Source organism: Vipera ursinii, assembly GCF_947247035.1.
Source record: "Vipera ursinii genome assembly, chromosome: 3".
Taxonomy (NCBI): Eukaryota; Metazoa; Chordata; class Lepidosauria; order Squamata; family Viperidae; genus Vipera; species Vipera ursinii.
Genome location: NC_139516.1, coordinates 199628354 through 199649877, shown reverse-complemented (window position 1 = coordinate 199649877; position 21524 = coordinate 199628354). Strand labels below are relative to the sequence as shown.

The window sequence follows — 21524 nt, the reverse complement described above, 5'->3', positions numbered from 1 at the left end:
AGCAGTTGCACCATGTCCTATCCATGCATTCTGCATTTTTCCAAAATTCTTTATTAGCGTAAAGCAAAGGGACACTGACCCCTTCATTGTATCACCTGTGCACCCCACATATCCCATCCGGCCTCCCAAAAGTGCTCCCTCTTCCCTTGTTGGGGGGGCTGATGGAAGTTGGGAGTCCAGCTCTTTTAGAGGGCCATGGACTACTTTAACGCCTGAGCAGAAGGTGGTGAAAAGCGTCAGTCTTGCTGGAAACAGATAGACTATCACTGAAGATGGAAGCTCCATTGTTGAACAGCTGCTAAAAATGCAACCAATGATGCTGCAGCTGCGGAAAGTTACCCCTGCTGTGTTGCCGGGGAGGGCCTGCGGTGCCAGATTTTGCCCTGTTCCCTGTTGCCCAAATCCGAACTCTGCATCCCGGCGGCAAAGAAAGCAGAATCGCCGCCGCCGCCGCCGGACCGAATCCACCCCAACGGCCGCTTCTCCTGCCAGAACGCTCTGACTTAGGAAGATACCAATGACTATCGGAGGGGGGATAGGAAAGGAACGCCTCCCATCGGCGTGCAATCAGGAAGGCAGAGACAGGAGACTTTTCCCCTATCTGTGTGGAGCATTCCAAGCAAAGCCTGTTGGGAATTGTAGTTTGCTTGGTCGTTGGATGGTCCAAGAGCGGCTCAGTCCAGAAAGTTGTGTTGCAGCCGAGAGGAGGAAACAAACCAATCTCCCGAAATCTACCTGTTGAGTTTGCAGTTGTTGAAGTCAAGGGACTCTTTCAGGATGTCTTGAAAATAAATAAAGAGCTGAAGTCCTCAGAACAGGTATACTGCATTGTTCCTCCATCTATTCAGTATGTGTTCCTCCATGTATTCAGTATGTAATTATTTTAAAATATTTGTCTGATTTGCTCTTGGGAAACGATGCCCACAGGAGAGGAAGGTTTGTCTACTAAATAAAAGGCAACCCTAACTGTATACAGAGCCGCAAAAGATAGTGTTTCTCAAACATGACAACTTGAAGACATGTGGACATGATGGTTGGGGAATTCTGGGAGCTGAAGTTCACAGGTCTTAAAACTTACTGATGTGAAGTTTTCTTAAAACTTACTGATGTTAACACTGTGATTTGGGATGAGACAAAGCCCTTACTCTGAGTAATCTGCCTATAAGATAGTGTCACACAAGCTGCTTTCCTGAGTTCCCCAAGAGTGCTTTTTACAGCTGGCTCAGGAATTCTGGGAGTTGAAGTCCATGAGTCATAAAAGAGCCGAGGTTGCCTACCCCTGCCCTAGAGGAATGTGAGCCTTTAATGATTTGAATAGATACAAATGTCAATGAGACTTGTTTAGATAGCATGACAACTTATACCACTGCTTCTCTACAATGGCAACTTTAAGATGCTAGCTGGGGAATTCTGAGAGTTGAAGGCCACACATCTTAAAGTTGCCAAGGTGGAGAACTACTATCTTCGAGATGTAATGCATCATTCTTTTGCCCAGAGAGACCGAGATAGTACAATCCAGTGAAAACCCCAAGGGACCATTAATTTAAACACTGAATTAAAATATATCTCTTGTTTATCAATAATGTGCAGCAAAAGCAATGTTTGATAATTAAGAAACCCAACTAAATTAAAAGAATGTTGATACATCTATGCAATACATCAGGGGTCTTCAAACTTGGCCCTTTTATGACTTGTGGACTTCAACTCCCAGAATTCCTCAGCCAGCAAAGCTGGCTGAGGAATTCTGGGAGTTGAAGTCCACAAGTCATAAAAGGGCCAAGTTTGCAGACCCCTGCAATACATAGATGCATCTATTTACAGGAAACGAGAGAGTGAAAAATGCCCGGTTCCTTTAAGAGTGAAACTTCCGGTGACGCTCCTTTCCCCCACCTTTATTTTTGTTCCGTTGCTTAGCAAACGGAAGGCGGAAGCCGGAAGTAGCCGTCTGGCCGAATTCGGTGTGGCCACGTCGAAAGAAGGCGGGCTCCACCCACCGGCCAGCTCAGCCCCTCTCGGAGTTCCGCTCTTTGGCTGAAAAAGAAGCACCGGCGGGAGCGAGGAGCGCAAGGCCCGGCCTCCAGGCCTCCCAGTTACAGCGGCACAGTGGCGAAGGGGAGATGTCGGACCTCGGGGACTGGTTCCGGAGCATCCCGCTTATTACCCGCTACTGGTTTGCAGCTTCCATCGTGGTGCCCCTCGTTGGCAAGCTAGGCCTGATAAGCCCAGTTTATCTCTTCCTGTGGCCCGATGCCTTCATCAACCGCTTCCAGGTAGGCTATCTGGACTATGGCTCCCAGCATGCACTGCGCGCTCTTTCCTATAGCCCCTAGAAGCAATGCTGCGCTGGGTGTGTTGGGAATTGTAGTCAGTTATTGAAAGTACGGGGATGGTACTCCTGCCTTGTGTACTTTTTTTTTTTTAGCTATGGTGGAAGTGCCATTATTGATTTGGGTGGGAGGCACCGTAACTTGACCTTATATAAAACAAGTCTTTTTTTTAAAATAAGAGATTGGTGCTTACCTAAGCAAGGGACCTTTGTTTGATAGACTTAAAGTACCTTTCAGAAAATGATTGATTAAGGGCGATCAAGTCGTTTTCGATTTCTAATGGCCACATTGATTTTTTTTCCATGATGATTATCCCTAACCTGGTTTCTCAGTCATCATCACTACAACTTAAGTCCATCCACCGTGCTGCTGATCATCCTCTTTCCCAGGATCAGAGATTTCTTCAGAGAAATCTTTCCTTAATGTGCCCAAGCTTGATATTCTGGTTAGGGCTAATTTCAACCAATATGGTAAATTAATAGATAGCCTCTTAAACTTTACTAGAGCATACCAGTGTATGTATGTATGTATGTATGTATTTATTTATTTATTTATTTATTTTTTATTGATTGATTGATTGTGAAACTGGAATTGATATACACATATATGGGTGCATGCATGTATGTATGAATGTGGGGTTTCCATTGTAGCTCCCCATCCAAATACTGACCAACCCCCATGTGCTTTCCTTTGTATGAATGACACACTGGTCGGAAGGTTAATAGTCACGTGAAACTAGGGGTCATTCCAAGCCACAGCAGAGTTTACTTCCAACGCTCTTGGCTGAACATGATGTATAGACTTACTCGTAACTTCTTTACTACATGGTGCGATCATGTCACTGAGTGATCTTTGCCTAAGAGTTGAAAATGATCAAAAGTGAAGCGCTTTGTAAGGTAGCTCTGAAATTGAAAGTGGGAAAATTTGCATACTGCCTGGTGGGAAATATTTGGTCTCAGCAGGGAGAGGCAGATAGAATAGCAGAGGGCTGAGAAAAAAACTCTGTAAGGAGTGCTGGGCAAATATTAAACTACCACACACAAGCTCCTACAGTTATGGTACTATTTTGCATTGGCTGCAGAAGCCAGCTTCTTGAGAGATTCAGTTTTTCATTGTCCCCGTTTCTCTTTGGTAAGATAAGTATGAAAAAGTATGTGTCGTGTCACTCATGGAACACATTAAATAAGCCGGCTCAGGAATTCTGGGAGTTGAAGTCCATGAGTCATAAAAGAGCCAAGGTTGCCTACCTCTGAGCTAGACTGAGCTCTAAAGAAGGAATAGTTTTAGTTCCAACTGTTCTACTCCAGGCTTAGAATGGATGCGTGGGAGGTGTTTCCGTTTTCAGTAATCATGGAAACAGTTGAGCTGCTTGAATTTCTGGCCATTGCTAACAAAAAAACAAACAACCTGAAGTAGGAAGTAATATAGGATAAAAGAATAGCATAAGAGATCAATTGAATTGTTTGATTTATCTTGGTAACAGACTTCACTATTGCCTTTTATCTTGTTGCAGAGCTACAAGATAAAGATTTTTTAGTGCCAAGAATATAAACAATCATTAAGATTCAAGGGGGCTTCTGGCATTTTGATAGGCACCAAATAGTGGAAAAAATGTGGAGTAATTTAAGCGGGAAGTAGTTGGTTAGTCTCTCTTTTTTTTTTTTTTTGAGGAGGCCAGAGTAATTTAAATCACTATTGTGGAAGATTTGATTCTTTTGTTCAATATTTGTGTTATCTGAACAAAATGAGTTCTTTTAGGAAGATGTTTAATATGCTTAGCTATGTGAAATTGCTTTCCCCTAATTATTCCTTGCAATTAGACATGGATCACTGGGCTTAGGAAAATAAATAATACTGTAGGCTTGAAAGAATTCTCTAAACATGATTTTTCATTTACAGATATTTCATCACCTGCCTAAATAACATAACTACGTATGTTCTCTGCAGGATAATAAAAGTGCTTCCTATGAATAAACCATTTTATCAAATTATGTAAAATATGATAGGAATTAAAGTTATGCGATAAATCAGCTTTCTAACTATCAGTCTTTTTCCATTGCCACCTGGACTGGTATGCTAAGAAAAGCAGGGACTGGAGCGTAGAATGTAGATTTCAGCATTTGGTATGCCAATTCCTTTGCATTTTAGTGCAACCTCAGAGGAATGCAAAGGGAAATATAGTGATAAGATAGGTTGATAGATGCAAGACTATATTTCTCAAGATTGGAGGAGAAATGTGCTTCTTTGGAAGACATTTTATTTTGAGAGACATAAAGTATCTTAGACACTCAGATCGCAGGTATATTTCCCTCTCTGTTCTTTGCTTTTGTACTGAGAATGCCAACACATAGACTTGAGGTAGATATATCATTCTTTTACCATAGAGAGATGCAGCAATTATCTAGATAGGAACTAATTGCTTTATGATCTTACTTGATAGGATACCTTCTAAACATGTTTGACTGTAGCTCAACCTCTGCTGGTGCAGCCATTGTCCATATTGGCTTTGGACAAGGAAAATTATCCTCCAGTGCATCCAAGGGTTATGGTGTTAGGGGATATTCCAAATCCAAATGAAAACATGGCTTGCCTTTTGCAGGACGGCTATTTATGTAGTGGCTGCCATTTGCTTGGTTAGCTGGGCTATACTTAACATGTGACAGACAGGAAAGTCCCTATAACAGGTGGAGGGTTGCTAAAGTTCACATGTGACAGGCAGCTGATGGCAATCATAGTAAATAGCATGTAGAAAGCATCCGTCCAGTTATCATAATAAGTGAAGTCTCAGATGTTGCCTGTGCTTCTGTGTTTATGTCTTATAGTACAGTATATAGATCTGTTTTCTTCCCCAAATCCACAGCCAACCACCCAGAACCCATACCAAGGGCACCCAAATCACTTGAAATAGTGTCACCTGTGAGTGTTGAAAGTTTGGGACGTTCTCTGTGCTGTCAACCACCTGTTGTCTCTTCCAAGAAAGTTCCTTTCTGTCTTCCATCATTTTATGGCCAAATAGCATCTCTAAATCTTACTAAATCACTTTGAGAGACTCTTTATTTTTTTTCCTTAAAAGTTTTTTGTCCCCGGTTGTGACCCTTATTGAAGCTTGATATTTTCTTGTAGGGCTAGAGCAGGGGTAGGCAACCTCGGCTCTTTTATGACTCATGGACTTCAACTCCCAGAATCCCTGAGTCAGCATAGCTGGTGTTCATGACCCATCAGACTGGCACTGATGGGGGCTCAATATTCTTATGGAGTGGTGGGCTGGGAGCTTCCCTCCTCCAATAATCCATCAGATAATTACAGATTTAATTTTGTTAATATGTAGTACAATATCTTACCAATCACTGATACTGCCTGATACAAATAGCTTTGGTATTGTTTAAACAAGTTCTCAAATAATACTAGTTTACACATCTGCTGTTTTTGTCTGAACAGATCTGGAGGCCAATCACTGCCACATTTTATTTCCCTATTGGCCCAGGGACAGGCTTTCTGTATATGGTGAACCTCTATTTTTTGTATCAGTATTCAGCACGTCTGGAAACAGGTAAACATACAACCACAGCATTATAATGTTCAATTCTTGTTCACTTTTGAGGGTGGTAGGGGAAAAAAAGTCAGTTTATATATTCAGTTCACAACCTGTATGGACTTGTAGAAAGGTACATAAATGTCTAAAACTGTCTTTGGACAGTTGAGTGTATTAAAAAAATGCATATATTAGAACAGGGCTTTTCAACTAGTGGTACGGGTACCACCTGTGGTGCATTGGCACCTGGCAGGTGGTACGTGACCATCCTAGAAAAGTGGTAGCGGGGAAGGGGAATGAGCTGAACCGGTGGCAGCACCGCACAAGCCTGAGCGAGAGACGGCTGGAGCTGCAGGGCTGTTAGGGCTCAGCGGAAGCTCCAGGATCAGTGCCAGGCTCCAGCTGGAGCTCGGTGCTGATTCCAGCGCTTCTGCTAAGCCCAGAAGAAGCACCAATCAGCTGAAATTTATTTATTTTTATTTATTTTAATCCCATTTATATCCCGCCCTTCTCTGAAGAGTCAGGGCGGCTTACAATCTAAGCACAAATCAAATGTGCTTAGCAATAGCCTTCATTCTATGTATATGCCTGCTTATTAGGGCTTTCGGGGCCCCCCCAAGCGGCATTATTACAAAGTCAGCTTATTGCCCCCAACAATCTGGCTCCTCATTTTACCTACCTCGGAAGGATGGAAGGCTGAGTCAACCTTGAGCCTGGTGGGACTCGAACCTACACTAATTGCAGGCAGCTGGTGTTACTTAAGGAGGCATTAGCCCAACTGCTCCACCAAGGCTCTACTTGGATGTTGCCATATCCTAAAAGTGGTACAATGGGTGAAAAGGTTGAAAAGCCCTGTGTAAGAACAAAGTAAATGAAAAGGTCTATAAAAAGTTTTGCAAGCCAAGGCAGAAAACTAGCAGTTGCAAAAAGTTACCTTGGCTTGGGAATCACTTGAATATTTAGATTTCCCTCTACAAGCTACGAAGACCTCAGGGAAAATATCCAAAAGATAACATCTCCCCCCCCCCCTTATCAGTGAAAACTGAACTTCCTCCAGCACACAGTAATAGAATGAATAAATTCTAAAAAAAACCCCTCTGCCATATTGTACATATTGATGTATATTTCAAATTTGTTCAACTTGCTAGAATTCTAACGCCGGTGCTCTTTCGTTTTAATAAGTTCTGGTAAAAAAAACTTTGTGAATGTGTTTTGGGAGAAAAAAGAACTCCAGTCTCAGGCAACTGCTAAAGGTTTGGCAGAAGTGAAAGGGTTTGAAAGATTTAAAAATCCTGCTAATTGTATTTTTAACTTGGCCAAGTATCTTAATTGCTTATTTCTCATCATTGAGAACTAGTAAATTAAAAGTGCATGCGGGGCCATTTTCTTTTGATGTAGTACAATAATTTATGATTATTACTAACTGTTAAGCACATTTTAAATACAAGGAACACAACAATTGCTTTTTGTTCTCCTTACAATAAATCAAATCTGAAGCCAACCATTTAAGTTACTTTGGGATTGTTCTTATGTAGTTTATTTAGAAACAAGTTCTAGCATAACCAGTTATTCCCATTTGCAGTAATTATGTAAGAATTGCAACCTTAGCTGATGGAACTTTGCAAACAAAGAATTTTGTAATACATTTCTCAAACTCAGATTATGCTGCAGGAGTTGTAGAGTTTATAATGTTGACTTATATTGTGGACCTTGTACAGTTAGTCCTTGACTTACAACAATTCATTAGTGACTGTTTGAAGTTAGAACGGCACTGAAAAAAGTGACATGACCGATTTTCACCCTTACAAATGTAGAAGCATCTCCATGGTCCAAATGTAGATGCTTGTTTGGCAACTGGTTCATCTTTATGACGGTTTGCAGTGTCCCAGGGTCATGCAACCTCCCAACAAGCAAAGTCAGTGAGGAAGCCAGAATCACTTAACGACCATGTTACTAACTGAACAACTGCACTGATTCGCTTAACAGCTGTGCAAGAAAGATCGTAAAATGGGACAAAATATTTAAACAAATTTCTTGCTTAGCAACTACAGGTTTGGGCTCAGTTGTGGTCATAAGTCGAGGACTACCTGTAGTACGTTAATTTGGGGCAATTTTTGTGGGAAAACAAAAAAATACATATAAAATACATATATATACATACATATATTCGATGCTAGAGTTTTTGTGTAATTGTGTGAAAACAAAACAAAAATGCTAGAATTCATATTGTGTATAGGGATGTGGTGGCTCAGTGCGTTAGGACGCTGAGCTTGTTGATCAGATGGCAGTTTGGCAGGTCGAATCCTGAGTGCCACGTAACAGAGTGAGCGCCTGTTACTCATCCCAGCTTCTGTCAACCTAGCAGTTCGAAAGCACGTAAAAATGCAAGTAGAAAAATAGGGACCACTCCGGTGGGAAGGTAACAGCGTTCCGTGCGCCTTTGACGTCTAGTCATGCCGGCCACATGACCACGGAGACGTCCTCGGACAAACGCTGGCTCTTCGGCTTTGAAACGGAGATGAGCACCGGCCCCTAGAGTCGGAAACGACTAGCACGCTTGTGCGGGGGAACCTTTACCTTTACCTTTATAGAGACTCTCCATATATAGAGGTAGTAATTTAGATTTTCCTACAAAAACTGGCCTTTCAGATACATTTTCCCATCAAATACCCTCACCAAGCAGAGCAGTCTCTTATTGCCTTCTCAGAGCAAAAGTTGAAGTTGCATCCTGCGATTTAATCACAGCCTTCTGGAGGCTCCCACTGCCTCTTGGGGAAAGGGAGCAAAAAAACAACAACAGCAACTGCCAGGGATTACATTCACAGCAGCAATGCCATTCTTTGTTCGCAGGTGCTTTTGATGGAAGGCCTGCCGACTACGTGTTCATGCTGCTGTTTAACTGGATATGCATAGTTGTATCCTTTCCTGAATCTGCTGCCAAACATTTGGACAAGTTTGGGTCTTGGAAAAGCATTCCCTTCCCCGCAGGGGATGCAGAGATTGGTTGTGGCTGCTTTCGTGGCCTTAGGGAAGCCATTCCCAGCTTCTCCCACTTCTTTTCTGATAATCCTGAGTCCACATGTTTGGGTGGGAAAGGTGATTAATTCAGAAACAACCACTATATAAATGAATGGGAGCTTAAGGTTTGCTTAAGACTCAATGGCTGGGTTCACAAAAAAGCTTGGTTAACAAAGCACGATTAGTACAACAGTGGGCCAAATGAATGAACCGTATCATGGCCTAACGTGATTGTATATTTTGCACAAACATGCTGGTTTTCTGTACTCTGAATCTCAAAGTACCCAATCCTGCTATGCCTTGCTGTTAATCTGTTGTTTGACCCAAACTTGCCTATGACTGAGAGAGTTTTTACAGGCTCAGTTAAAGCCAGGTGGAGCAGATGGGCAGAGATCCAAATATATTCCACTGGATCAAGAGGGCTTCAATATGATAACAAGGATTAGCATTAATTATTCTACTTGCCTACAATTGAATCATTATAAATTAAGTATCAGTGTTTGCTTAGTTTGGATTTCCTTAATTCAAATTAAAAGATTACTGGATTAGCAATGAATATGCAAGTAAGTATATCCTTTTTTTGCAAACTGGGTTTATTAGGACTTTTGGTGCACATCCTTCCAGAATTACAAATGACGTTAAGAAACAGCCATTGGAGAACATGGCAACTTGAAACATAGTGGTAGCCTCTGATTCCTGCCCTTTGCCCTCTATATGGCTGCAAAGAGACAGCTGGAAGCTTTTTCCGTTTTGTAATGAGTAATGTTTAAGCTTGTGTTTAAACCCATACATATAGCTTTACTATTAGTTACTGAAACAAGTCAATCTCAAATCTTGATGTATACATGTGTTTTCAGTAAACGAAAGTTAACATTAATCACAACGGAAGGTTCAGTTATAGTGCTAAATTGCAGTTAATTGATAAAGAAACATTTTTTGCAGGATCCAATCTGAGTCATTCACCAAGATCAAAGGTTTATTCTTCCAAGCTTTTGGGCTCATGCTGAAGCCCATTCACAGTGAAGTTCTTTCTCTCTCTCTCTCTGTTCCCTAAGGATGGGGTCCAACATGAGCCCCAAAGTTTGGAAGAATAAAACTTTGGTCCTGGTGACAGAGTGGATCATGCAGTATTATCCTGGGACATGTATATTTACCTTCACTTAAAAATAGTTTAAAGGGACGTGGTGGCTCAGTGGGTTAGGACGCTGAGCTTGTCGATCAGAAGGTTGGCAGTTTGGCGTGTCGAATCCCAAGTGCCACGTAACAGAGTGAGCTCCTGTTACTCGTCCCAGCTTCTGCCCACCTAGCAGTTCGAAAGCACGTAAAAATGCAAGTAGAAAAATAGGGACCACTCCGGTGGGAAGGTAACAGCGTTCCGTGCGCCTTTGGCGTCTAGTCATGCCGGCCACATGACCACGGAGACATCCTCGGACAAGTGCTGGCTCTTCGGCTTTGAAACGGAGATGGGCACCGGCCCCTAGAGTCGGAAACGACTAGCATGCATGTGCGGGGGAACCTTTAAAGGTAAAGGTAAAGGTTCCCCCGCACATGCGTGCTAGTCGTTTCCGATTCTAGGGGCCGGTGCTCATCTCCGTTTCAAAGCCGAAGAGCCAGCGCTTGTCCGAGGACGTCTCTGTGGTCATGTGGCCGGCATGAGTAGACGCCAAAGAGTTGGAAACGACTAGCATGCATGTGCGGGGAAACCTTTACCTAAAAATAGTTTTTGAATGTACTTTGTTAGCATCCTGCTGTGGCTGATTTCCATAGAGCAGACATGTCAAACTCGCGATGTCATCTGACATTGCGCAATATATTAGAGCTTTTTCCCCATTGCTGGCAATAGGTTAGACGCGGTTTCCTTGTGACGTGTTTGGCCCATGGGCCGGCAGTTTGACACCCCTACCATAGAGCTATCAGCTTTATGTGGGTTTATGTGGTTATTGTAGCGCAGGGGTGTCAAATTGCCAGCCCATGGGCTGGATGCGTCGTGCCAAAACCACACCCACCCCAGCTCCGACAATGGGGGAAAAGTCACGAAACGTTATGACAGGTTACGTGATGTTGCGAGTTCGACACCCTTGATTTAGAGGGTCATGGATTATGGAGAAAACTGCAAAATGTCTTTTTTCCTCCAAAATGTTCTTGTTCCAAATTCATTTCTTTTTTTTTTTCCCCTGAGGGAAAAAAAAAGATTGAACAGGACAGAGGTGTATCTTTAATTGAACAGGAATTTTCTTTGTAAGATTTTTAGTTCATTTTGCGAGTCTTTCTATCTGATTTAAACCATGTTGGATCCTTTCTCCTCTTATAGTTGCTGATGATCCCCCTGATCATGTCAGTACTTTATGTTTGGGCCCAGCTGAACAGAGACATGATTGTGTCATTTTGGTTTGGGACTCGGTTTAAGGTGAGTGGCTTAAGAGATGGGCTTCTGCCTTGGGAGGTTTGGCCCAAATCAGTGGAATTTCAACATCTGATTGAATCATGGTAGCAATTCCTTGATTCCTTCCAGATTTTTGAGAGAGGTTTGGCATTTACATATCTGACATCTGTGTGATCTTTTTCTTCTTGACACTGCTCCATATACAGTTTCTTAATGGAAGGAAAATTACAGAAGTAGGAAGAAGATATTATAAAACAAAAGTTTGTCCCATGTGTAATAGCTAACGAATTTTAGAACAAAATCGTTAGGGAGACATGGCTGCATTCTGCAAGTAAAGAGACCATATAGTACATGCAATTTAAATGTTAAAAGTGTCTGTCTTTGCAACATCTAAGGAACATTGTAAAGACCCAGAAGTTAACATTGCAGGTCACTCCACTGTATTTTTGCTCCACTTAGTATAGTGATGGCGAACGTTTTGGGCTCCACATATCAAACGTTCAGAAAATGCCTATTTTAACTCATGAATTTCTTCCTTCCAGCCTGGTATTTTGTAGGCTTATCAATCTAGCTCCCTGACTCATTAGCTGAGAAAACATGGCAGCCTAGGGAAAAAATCACATAAAAGCAAGTTTATTCAACATGCTAAGCATGGCTTGGTGTTAATCATAGCAAATTAAATGTAGCAAACTGATGCGAACACAGTTCGGATAGTAGGATAGTCTACTGTCCAGCCAATATCCCAACCAACATTGTTTTCAGCGGCAGCTCAACAGGCATTTCCTTGTTAGAAATAGGGCCCAACCAAGTTCAGGATCTTAGCACATGAGGTGAAAAAACAATTTTGTCCTTCAGGGTCATTATGATCAACATTATATGTGTTGTTGTTTTTCTAGGCATGCTATCTGCCATGGGTTATCCTGGGATTCAACTATATCATTGGAGGCTCGTAAGTATCTCCAGCTAGCTTGTCTGTGCCTTGTTAGTTTGTTTTGATTTATATACCCACTGAGATCACTGCATTAACTCTGTGCAGATAACAGCATTTAAAATAAAAATTCAGGTAACAAAGCCACAGTACTGTAATAGTGGCCAAGGAAGAATTTGCAAACAATCAGCAATCTCATGGGCTCCAATCAACAGTCTGGTCTCTGTGCTTAAGTACAGATCCAAAGCCTCAAGGCTTTATGAAAGTTGCCAGGATTGGGGCCAATCTAATTTGGTGGTGGTGGTGGGGGGAACGAGGTTGCAAAAGGCCGGTGCTGTGTCAGAAAAGGCATGTTTTCTGCTCTAGAAAGCACTCCTTAACCATTGGGACCCAGAGCATGTTTCTCATGTCAGACCTGATGGGATGTGGAGAGACAGGCAGGATGTGATACTCTTGTAAATCAGTGTTTCTTAACCTTGGCCACTTTCAGATGTGTGGGCTTAACTCCCAGAATTCCCCAGACCCCTGTGTATGCTGAGGGACGGATTTTAAATCTGGCAAAAACGTTAGCGAACACCCAACATTTTACGATGGTGGGGAGAGAACCTAGGACTCCTGGGTCTGACGGGAGGCCCAGATCCTCTTCCCATCCCACCATGCTTGGGAGGCCCGGGCCCTATTCTCCAACGGTCTGCTTAATGACTGCAACTGGGAGAGCTGGGATTGCGATCGTTGAGCAAAGCGGTCACATGTCTCAACTGCTTTGCTCAACGACCAAGAGTCTGGGCTCCGTTGTGGCCCTAGGAGGTGGAGAACTACTTGTATTGCCTTCGTAGTGATTTAACGGATTAATAAAGAAGTGCATACTGTATATTATTATATTGCACGTTTGTTATTTGTAACATTTTGATAATTGTATTGGAGCATATCTGCTTTCCTTTGTCAAACAGGTTATACCTGTACAGTATTTCCTTACGCATTTAAATTCTTTTTCTAAGGAAGGGTCCAGGGCAGGGGTCGGCAACCTCGGCTCTTTTATGACTCGTGGACTTCAACTCCAAGAATTCCTGAGCCAGCTATGCTGGCTCAGGAATTCTGGGAGTTGAAGTCCACGAGTCATAAAAGAGCCGAGGTTGCCGACCCCTGGTCCAGGGCATGAAACTTAAGATGCTCTGCTGTAGCTGATCTGAGAGGAAGGGTGTACTGTAGGTCAGGGGTCCCCAACCCCAGGGCCATAGCCCACTACCGGGCCATGGTCCGTTCAGGACCAGGCTGTGGAAGCGGCGGGCGAGCGCACACATGCAGCTCCACTTGTGTGTGCAGTGGACAGGTGAGCACGTGTGCGCAGTTCCATTTGTGTGAATGGCGGTCTCACATGCCTGCTGCTTGCGCAAATGGAGCTGCGCATGCTTGCCTGCCTATGCACAGAACCGTCTCCTCTGCCCCCCTCCCCTGCTGGTCTGCAAAGCTGGAAAGGTTAGGGACTGCTGTACAAATGTAGTAATAGTGCTGGAGGAGGTAAGGGCAAAAATTTCAGCCATTTGTTTAGAGGCATTTAACTTAGTATTAAGGCTATTGCAGGCTGCCTGCCTCTGTTTTATGGTGGCTGTTGGTGTTTTTTTTTTAAAAAATAATGCTGCCAAAACGGGCTATTTGCTAGATCTGCGCAGACCAGTGTTGATTCAGTTTGAAGAGGGCTTGATTGAATCCAAACCGCCCTCTTGATCGGACAGTAATTTGATTTGGGATGCAAGATTCAGTTTGGTGAAAGGTTTGTCTTTAGGCTGTTGTGGGAAGCTTCAAAATAGCCGACGCTGCTTCAGTTTCAGGTAAAATGGTCTGAAGACAGTAGGGAGGATTGGGCCTTATGCAGATGTGAACCTGGACCCATTTCAGCCACTTGACCTGAAGGGCTTTGCTACCAGACCTGCTTGAAATATTCCCTTCCACCTCTTTCTTCGAGGATGAAGAAGGCCCTTTGTCTGAACTGTCCTTAAAAATGCAAACTTTAAAAACTGATTTTTGTAAACTAAAAACATGTACCCCTTTCACATGTTTTCTGGGGTGCCACTGCCTGTGATTGTTGGCTTTCCTGGGCTCCAGCTGTGATAAATGCTTGGTCTCTCTTGGGAAGGACACCCTTGACACTGTTCAGGTTCAGTTGTATCAAGGTTGGGACTTCCTGATAATATCTTTGTTAGTGACTTAGCAGAGGCAGATTGTCCCAGCGACACCCATATCTATGGTCCAAGAATCTGGCTTGGAATGAGTGGCATTTATAGCCTTGCCCTCTTCATTCTTAAAGAAGGCAAATCTTCAGATCCGCCATTGTTAATGTAAACTTGCTTCACAGTCACTCATTGTTACATCAAGCGTCTTCAACCCGTGCCAGTCATGCTGACTACAAAAGTAAGGAGCAGGTACTGGCTTGGGTGCTTCTGTCAGTCAAAGAGCCTGTTCATTTCATTTCATTTCATTTCATTTATTTGATTTCTATACCCCCCTTCTCCCAAGGGACTCAGGGCGGTTCACAGGGCATATATAAATAGCTATACAAAAATTAAAAGAAAATTAAACCAATGCCCAATTAAAATACAACAATGATAGAATAATAAAAACCAATTAAAAAACCCATACTCCCCCATCAGGCCAGACCAGCTAATTCAAATAAGTGGGTCTTCAACCCGCGACGGAAGGATCGAAGGTCCGGTGCCGTCGGGAGCTCAACCGGCAGTTGGTTCCATAGCGCCGGAGCGCCCACAGAGAAGGCCCTCCCCCTGGGGGCCACCAGTCGGCATTCCCTTACCGGAGGCACCCTGAGGAGGCCCTCTCTGTGGGCACGCACAGGGCGGAGTGGTGTTGACGCCGGCAGCTTCCAGTGTTCAGCCAATTCAGGATTTACCCAGCTGTATGAAACTTAAGTTGCAACATGGCACATTGTCTGAAGTAACCCCAGAAACTCTGGAAAAGCCCTAGAATCAATTCTGAAACCTCCAGCTAGATTGGAAACCACCGAATTGATTTTGTTGCTCCAGATCTGCTCTCCTTCTTGATCCGAGAGTCACTCTTGAAAAGTTGATCAAAACAAGACTCCAGTGAATTGTCTTTCTGCGCTCAGATTTTGCACAGCACTGGCTACTTAATTTTGAGAGCTCAATTCTGGAGGTCTTCTAAAGTTGGAAACAATGGCTGGGAGGTGGTGTGAAGGCCATCCGTTGTTGCCCTGCTTAATTTCTGCCCTGCATAGGAAATATTGAAGCTACTAAGTTGCGTATTTGTAAATTGAGTAACTCTACTAAGAGTCTTGGGTATCAACTTCCAACAATGAAGTTTCCCAAGGAAAGCCAACTTAATATCCGTCTTCCTTCTGAAATTATAGCCCAATACTAAACATTCTTCTCTAATCTTCCTTATTATTGATTTTGCAATGGCACTCTACTTTCTGTTTACATAGCTGGAAGAAGGATTAATACTTAAGTGACTTAGAATGCTGAACTTGTAACAGTCTCCCATAATTATGAATTGTGCTGTTTTAAGGCTTCTGCTCAAATACATGCAGTTGATGATGGAGATTGTGACTTTTGTCATTCCTAGGTTGTATTTTTACAGCACTTGCTTTTTTTTTTATTTTCAGTGTCTAGTCCATTAGCGCTGTCTTCCCCACAGGTTGGCAGAAGTGTACTTTTCAAAAATGTTTGCAGACAAGTATGCAACCCTTGGATAGCTTGTCTGGGTTATTTCCAGTCTTGGCAGCCCTCAAGCACTTCAGTAGTGCAAACCCATTAGAAATTGGCCCCACCGATTAAGATACTTTCACTTTATTAGTGGGAAATGCTTCAATCGCTAATTTTTAACACTGTAAAATGCTGTTTCCTAATATCCTACAGCATCATCAATGAACTGATCGGCAACTTGATTGGTCATCTGTACTTTTTCTTAATGTTTAAATATCCTGTGGATTTGGGAGGAAGAAATTTTCTGTCAACACCTCAGTTCCTGTAAGTTGGTTTATCTTTTTCTTTTTTTAAAAAAAAAAATCAGACTTGAATACTTTGGAATGTTGAGACGTTAGTCTAATTAAAATTGAAAACAAAAGTACAATGGCAGTAATGAGACCCCCCTGCACATTTTTTTCCTGATGGATGGATACGTAGTTAGGTCGGGTGCTGCATTTCATTCATGTTTTGTTTCTGGGAAATGTTGATTCAGTCAAACTATTACAAGCTCCCAAATGCCAAATTTGTTCACTTCCACCTTTATTTTCCTGAAATGTTGCTCTAATGGCAATAGGCTCCAGAGTTTGTCTGTCTTGCCCTCTCTGTTCTTTAACTTCTGCTTAAAAATGCTCTCTTGTCTATATTACGTTTACAACTAAGTGGTGCTTTTCTTATTTAAATTGAAGGAGCACCGCATGTACAAGAACCCTTGCAGAGGGTCTGTCTTCCATTCTCCTTCCAGATGAGCTATAAGGATTGCTTTTTATTTATTTATTTATCCCACCTTTATCATTTATAGATAAGGCAGTCAACGTAGCTAATATTATTTCCTCCTCCTATTTTCCCCACGACAATCCTGTGAGGTGGGGTGGCCGAGTGATCGGCCGAAAGTCACCGAGCTGCCCTTAATGCCTAAGGTGGGACTAAAACTCACAGTCACCTGGTGATTTGGCTCAAAGTCATTCAGCCACCCTTCATGCCTAAGGCAGGACTAGAACTCACCGTCTCCTGGCTTTTCGCCACTAAACCAAACTGGCTTTCTTACTAATGCAAGAGAAAGGACCCTAAAAATGAGGCTTAGCTCACAGGTTGAGGTTTCCTGTCCAGGAAGCTGTTGGACACCTGGAATATCCAAGGGCAGCATTTGGGGTGCGCTGTGGCTTCTATGTTGTCTGTCACAGAAATTAAAGAAAGCAAGGAATAAGTCTGTAGCAAAATGACTGGTGTCCTTGTGAGCAGTGGGAGCTGGTACGTCTGACTCTGTGACATAGGGCTAAGCTGCGGCCAGATGCTTTTCTTAATCACCTATTTTAGAGATAGATATGGCATCACACCAATGTGCTTTGTGGTCATTAGTAATCTCAGCCTTGGCACACAAGGATCATCGGACTCCTGGGTAAGAACACTCTCACAGGCTAAGCCAGGGGTAGGCCACCTTGGCTCTTTTATGACTCGTGGACTTCAACTCCCAGAATACCTGAGCCAGCCATGCTGAGGGGAAAGGGAGAGTTTCTAAGCTGAGCCATGCTGGCTCAGGAATTCTGGGAGTTGAAGTCCACGAGTCATAAAAGAGCCGAGGTTGCCTACCCCTGGGCTAAGCAGAAAAGCAAAATCCCCTCATTTCCAATCGGAATCAATAAAGGAGAAGAGAATTGGAGATAGTTTTAAAAATAAAATTAAATTTAATGAGCTAAGAACGTAAGGAACCTTCATCTCTGAGGATGCGTGACCTGTTCAGCAGCCAAGGAAAGTTTCCTGGGAGGAAAATCTGTTTTTCGCTAGCTGTTGGAAAACAAGTAGAAAAGAGAAAGCTGATAGAGAGCTCTAGACTTGCATTAACAGAGATCTGCAGGGTATAGCAGGGAGAGTTGGGTAGAAAACCAAAGGTAAGATTTATCCCTGTCCTGAGATGGAGGCTGAAATTTAGCCACACCCCCATTTGCAGGTTAATCCTCGACTTATGACCACAATGGAACCCAACATTTCCATAGCTCAGCGAGACTGTTGAGTTTTGCCCCATTTTACAAACTTTCTTGCCATTACTTGTTAAGTGAATCCTGCAGTTGTTCAGTTAGTAACACGGTTGTTAAGTGAATCTGGCTTCCCCATTGACTTTGCTTGTCAGAAGGTTGCAAAAGGGGATCACCTGACCCTGGGACACTGCAACGGTCATAAATATGAACCAGTTGCCAAGCATCTGAATTTTGATCACGTGATTACAGGGACGTTGCAACGGTCACAAGTGTGGAAAAGGGTCAGGTCACTTTTTTTTTTAGTGCCGTTGTAATTTTGAATGGTCACTAAATGAATGGTTGTAAGTTGAGGACTACCTGTAAACCCCATTTACAAAATACTTCCCCTTTCTTTCCGGGATCTTTACCAGCTTTAGAAGCTCCAGCAAGCACTCTTTGCAGTAATGGCCTCCGTGTTGACTCTCATGTTAAGCTGGAAGGCCTCTTGTAACAGTGGCTTGATTTTCAGTAACACACAGAAGCCAGCTTTTACGCTATTTCTCAGAATTTTTGATAGAATCTAAACTGGTTTAAAAAAAAAGAAGGCGGCAAAGCTTTCCAGCTGCTTTGTCCTGAAACTCCAGCCTAAGTTGGCTTCTCTTGCTTCTTCAGCTTCAATTCTCTGCTAAAGTCTCGTTCAGCTGTTACAGTGGAGTAAGTGCTACTAGGGTCAGTGGTGGGATTCAGATACGTGAAGAACCGGTTCTCTGTGTGGATGCCGCTTCCGGAAGTCCATTCTGGGCCTGGGCAACAAACAAAAAAAAAATAGCTACCGGTTCTGCCGAAGTGGTGCGAACCGGCTGAATCCCACCACTGGCTAGGGTGGTCTTCTGAATTCCTTCTTCTCTTAACCTGCAGGTACAGTTGGCTGCCCAACAGAAGAGGAGGGGTATCTGGATTTGGGGTTCCTCCTGCCAGTATGCGAAGACCTGTAGATAATCGCCAGGGAGACACAAGACACAATTGGGGCCAGGGCTTCCGGTTGGGTGATCAATGAAAAAAAAACAAAACTTTCTGCTCTATTTTTTTTTTCTTCCTTTTCTGTGAGGAACATCTCCGACAACACACGGGAATGTTTCTTGCTGTGGAGGGTGTTCGAGGACCAGGTTTGCTCTCGTGTTGTTGGCTCTGACCCATTACGAATTCTTGTTTGTTCCTGGTGGAAGACAACATAACTGAAGAGACAAGATAGATTTTATTCCAGGCCATTAACTTGTTTAATTCACTGCTGCCATTAAAACAAAACAAAACAGAAACATACTTTTTTTTAAGGGTGTCCAACACAGTGTACGTTCTGTAACTGCTCTCAAGGGAATTCATGTTTTGTCAATTGGTCTTGTAGGCCTCATTTCATGTAAAAGCCCTACAAAAACCTTCCTGACTCCAATTTGGGGGTCAAAAAAAAAAAAAGTCTTGAGACTTTTCTTCCTCCGGTTTGAATTAATTAAAATGTTTTGAGTCCACAGCAATGCTAAGAAAACCCTTCAGGTACCTACAGTTGCATTTCTCTTTATTTTGGAAACAACTTTTTTTTAATGGACTTTTGAGTGACAAGTACTGTTTAGCTAAATCAAATTCGATTGGTAATGGATTCTACCTGGAACCCACCAAGCAAAGGAAGAAAAGGTTCGGCTGAGTAATGCTAGCTTTTAATTTGCAAACTTATTGCAGCTCTGTCCTCCCAGCATAGCAAATGTGGTGCATTTTAAATGCCCAGTTCTGTGTGCACTGACTTTGGAGCAAGTCCTATTCATCCTGATTTTGATGGGGTTTTAATCCTATGCATATTTAATTGGAAATGAGGGGGGGGGAAATGTGCTCTGTTGTCTCAAATGTATAATGGTGGCTTTGGTGTGTGTATCCTGGCATGAAGGACTGGGGAATGCTTCTCCTTTTGCACATGAGTGTGAGGACAGACTGAATGCAGAAAAATCTGTTGAATGATTAATGTAGAAATACCTCTTTGTATAATGCTAAAGGCAAGAGGAGTCAGATAGCTGAGCCTTAATAAAACAGATACTAACTTCCTCCAGCATTTTTCATTTTTGAATGAAACACCAGCACATAAACAGTGTGTAGGAATCGCTGATGGAAGGTGGGGATTAGTTTTCATGTAAGAAGCCAGTGTCGTGTCATAATGTGGAGCTGTTGAGAGGTGATGTTGGAGAACGTTGCCAGATGTGCTGTGATAAGGATGAGTCAGACCTCTCTCTGTTTTTTAAATTGGTGTTTCCCAACCGTGGTGATTTCCAGGTGGGTGGATTTCCAGAATTCTCCTGAATGGCCATGTTGGCTGTGGAATTCTGTAGTTGTAATCCACCCAGCTGGTAATTGCAGTGATTGGGAAACAGTGCTTTAAATGATCGGCCTTCTCTAGAGTTTGACTTTCTTTGACTTAAATGTTTATTAGACAACAAGACCCGGCTATGGAAATTCAAGAAACATCATAGCAATTCTAGTCTTGTCCTCATCTACTAATTACATTAGCCCAGGGGTGGGGAACAGTGGCCCTTTTATGACTTGTGGACTTCAACTCCCAGAATTCCTGAGCCAGCATGTTTAGTTTGCAATCCCTTTATGGTTTCTGAGGAAAGCAGTAATATGTAGACAAAGGATTCAGTTAACACCAATTTCTTGATTCTTTATCAATCTGGCCCTGTTTTTTATTTATATCTAATGAGCTGACAAAAGACCCAGATTATGTTACTTCCAATTGCTTGTTTTTTTAAAAAAAATACAGGAACCCAAGTTTGTTTTAAATGTCATTGGATACTCTTGTGTTTCTATGAGTTGTTACCCCAAAGAGGAAAACGACAAAGAGGACGGGATGGTGTGCATACCTCAGCGATTGGTTGCTCAGATTCTTCGGCCAAAGAACCAAGCAACGGTTTTAAATTAACTTTTTGGGTGTTGCCATGCAAATTAGAAAGCAGCTATGGGCTTGTATAGTTCTGTTTTTTTTTTCTTTTCTCCTCGCGGCTGAATGCTGTGCTTTAGATGTTAATTGAAGAAAAATATTGCAAACATTATTTTGGCCATAGCTAGCCTATTTGTAAAGCAAGAAGTCAGCTGTTAAGATCTAGAATACACGGTAGGTGAAATCCAAGACCAACCCATTGCTGCATTTTCAGCTACATTTCTTATGTTCGCTGCATCTTTGCAGTTTTCAGAACACACGAATAAAAGACCAGAGATTGCTTCCTTATAGAGACAATTGTGGTGGCTCAGTGGGCTAGGACGCTGAGCTTGTCGATCAGATGGTCAGCAGTTTGGCGGGTCGAATCCCGAGTGCCGCATAACAGAGTGAGCGCCTGTTACTCGTCCCAGCTTCTGCCAACCTAGCAGTTCGAAAGCACGTAAAAATGCAAGTAGAAAAATAGGGACCACTACGGTGGGAAGGTAACAGCGTTCCGTGCGCCTTTGGTGTCTAGTCATGCCGGCCACATGACCACGGAGATGTCCTCAGACAAGCGCTGGCTCTTTGGCTTTGAAACGGAGGTGAGCACCAGCCCCTAGAGTCAGAAACGACTAGCACGTGTGTGCGGGGGAACCTTTACCTTTACCTTATAGACAATATGTCATCTTTTTAGATTAAAAATAAAAATAAG

At 42.8% G+C, this 21524-nt stretch overlaps 2 protein-coding genes across 2 annotated transcripts in view; one reads left to right on the top strand and one right to left on the bottom strand.

The window, feature by feature from the left end:
• The window catches only part of TBC1D31 (TBC1 domain family member 31), a 30999-nt gene extending 30516 nt beyond the window's left edge, over window positions 1-483 (bottom strand). Inside the window, exon 1 of the mRNA XM_083357895.1 lies at window positions 340-483. Within this exon, the coding sequence (XP_083214021.1) occupies window positions 340-416 (77 nt within the window). The 5' untranslated portion in view covers window positions 417-483. The remainder of the gene's footprint in view (window positions 1-339) is intronic.
• Window positions 484-669: 186 nt separating this feature from the next.
• Window positions 670-19943, top strand: DERL1 (derlin 1). Its single transcript, XM_083357900.1, has 9 exons — window positions 670-818; window positions 1915-2270; window positions 5766-5877; window positions 8710-8774; window positions 9414-9440; window positions 11189-11284; window positions 12157-12209; window positions 16076-16186; window positions 18775-19943. The coding sequence occupies exons 2-9, from the start codon at window positions 2118-2120 to the stop codon at window positions 18911-18913; spliced, it is 756 nt and encodes a 251-aa protein (XP_083214026.1). The 5' UTR covers window positions 670-818; window positions 1915-2117; the 3' UTR covers window positions 18914-19943.
• The last annotated feature ends 1581 nt before the right edge of the window (window positions 19944-21524 follow it).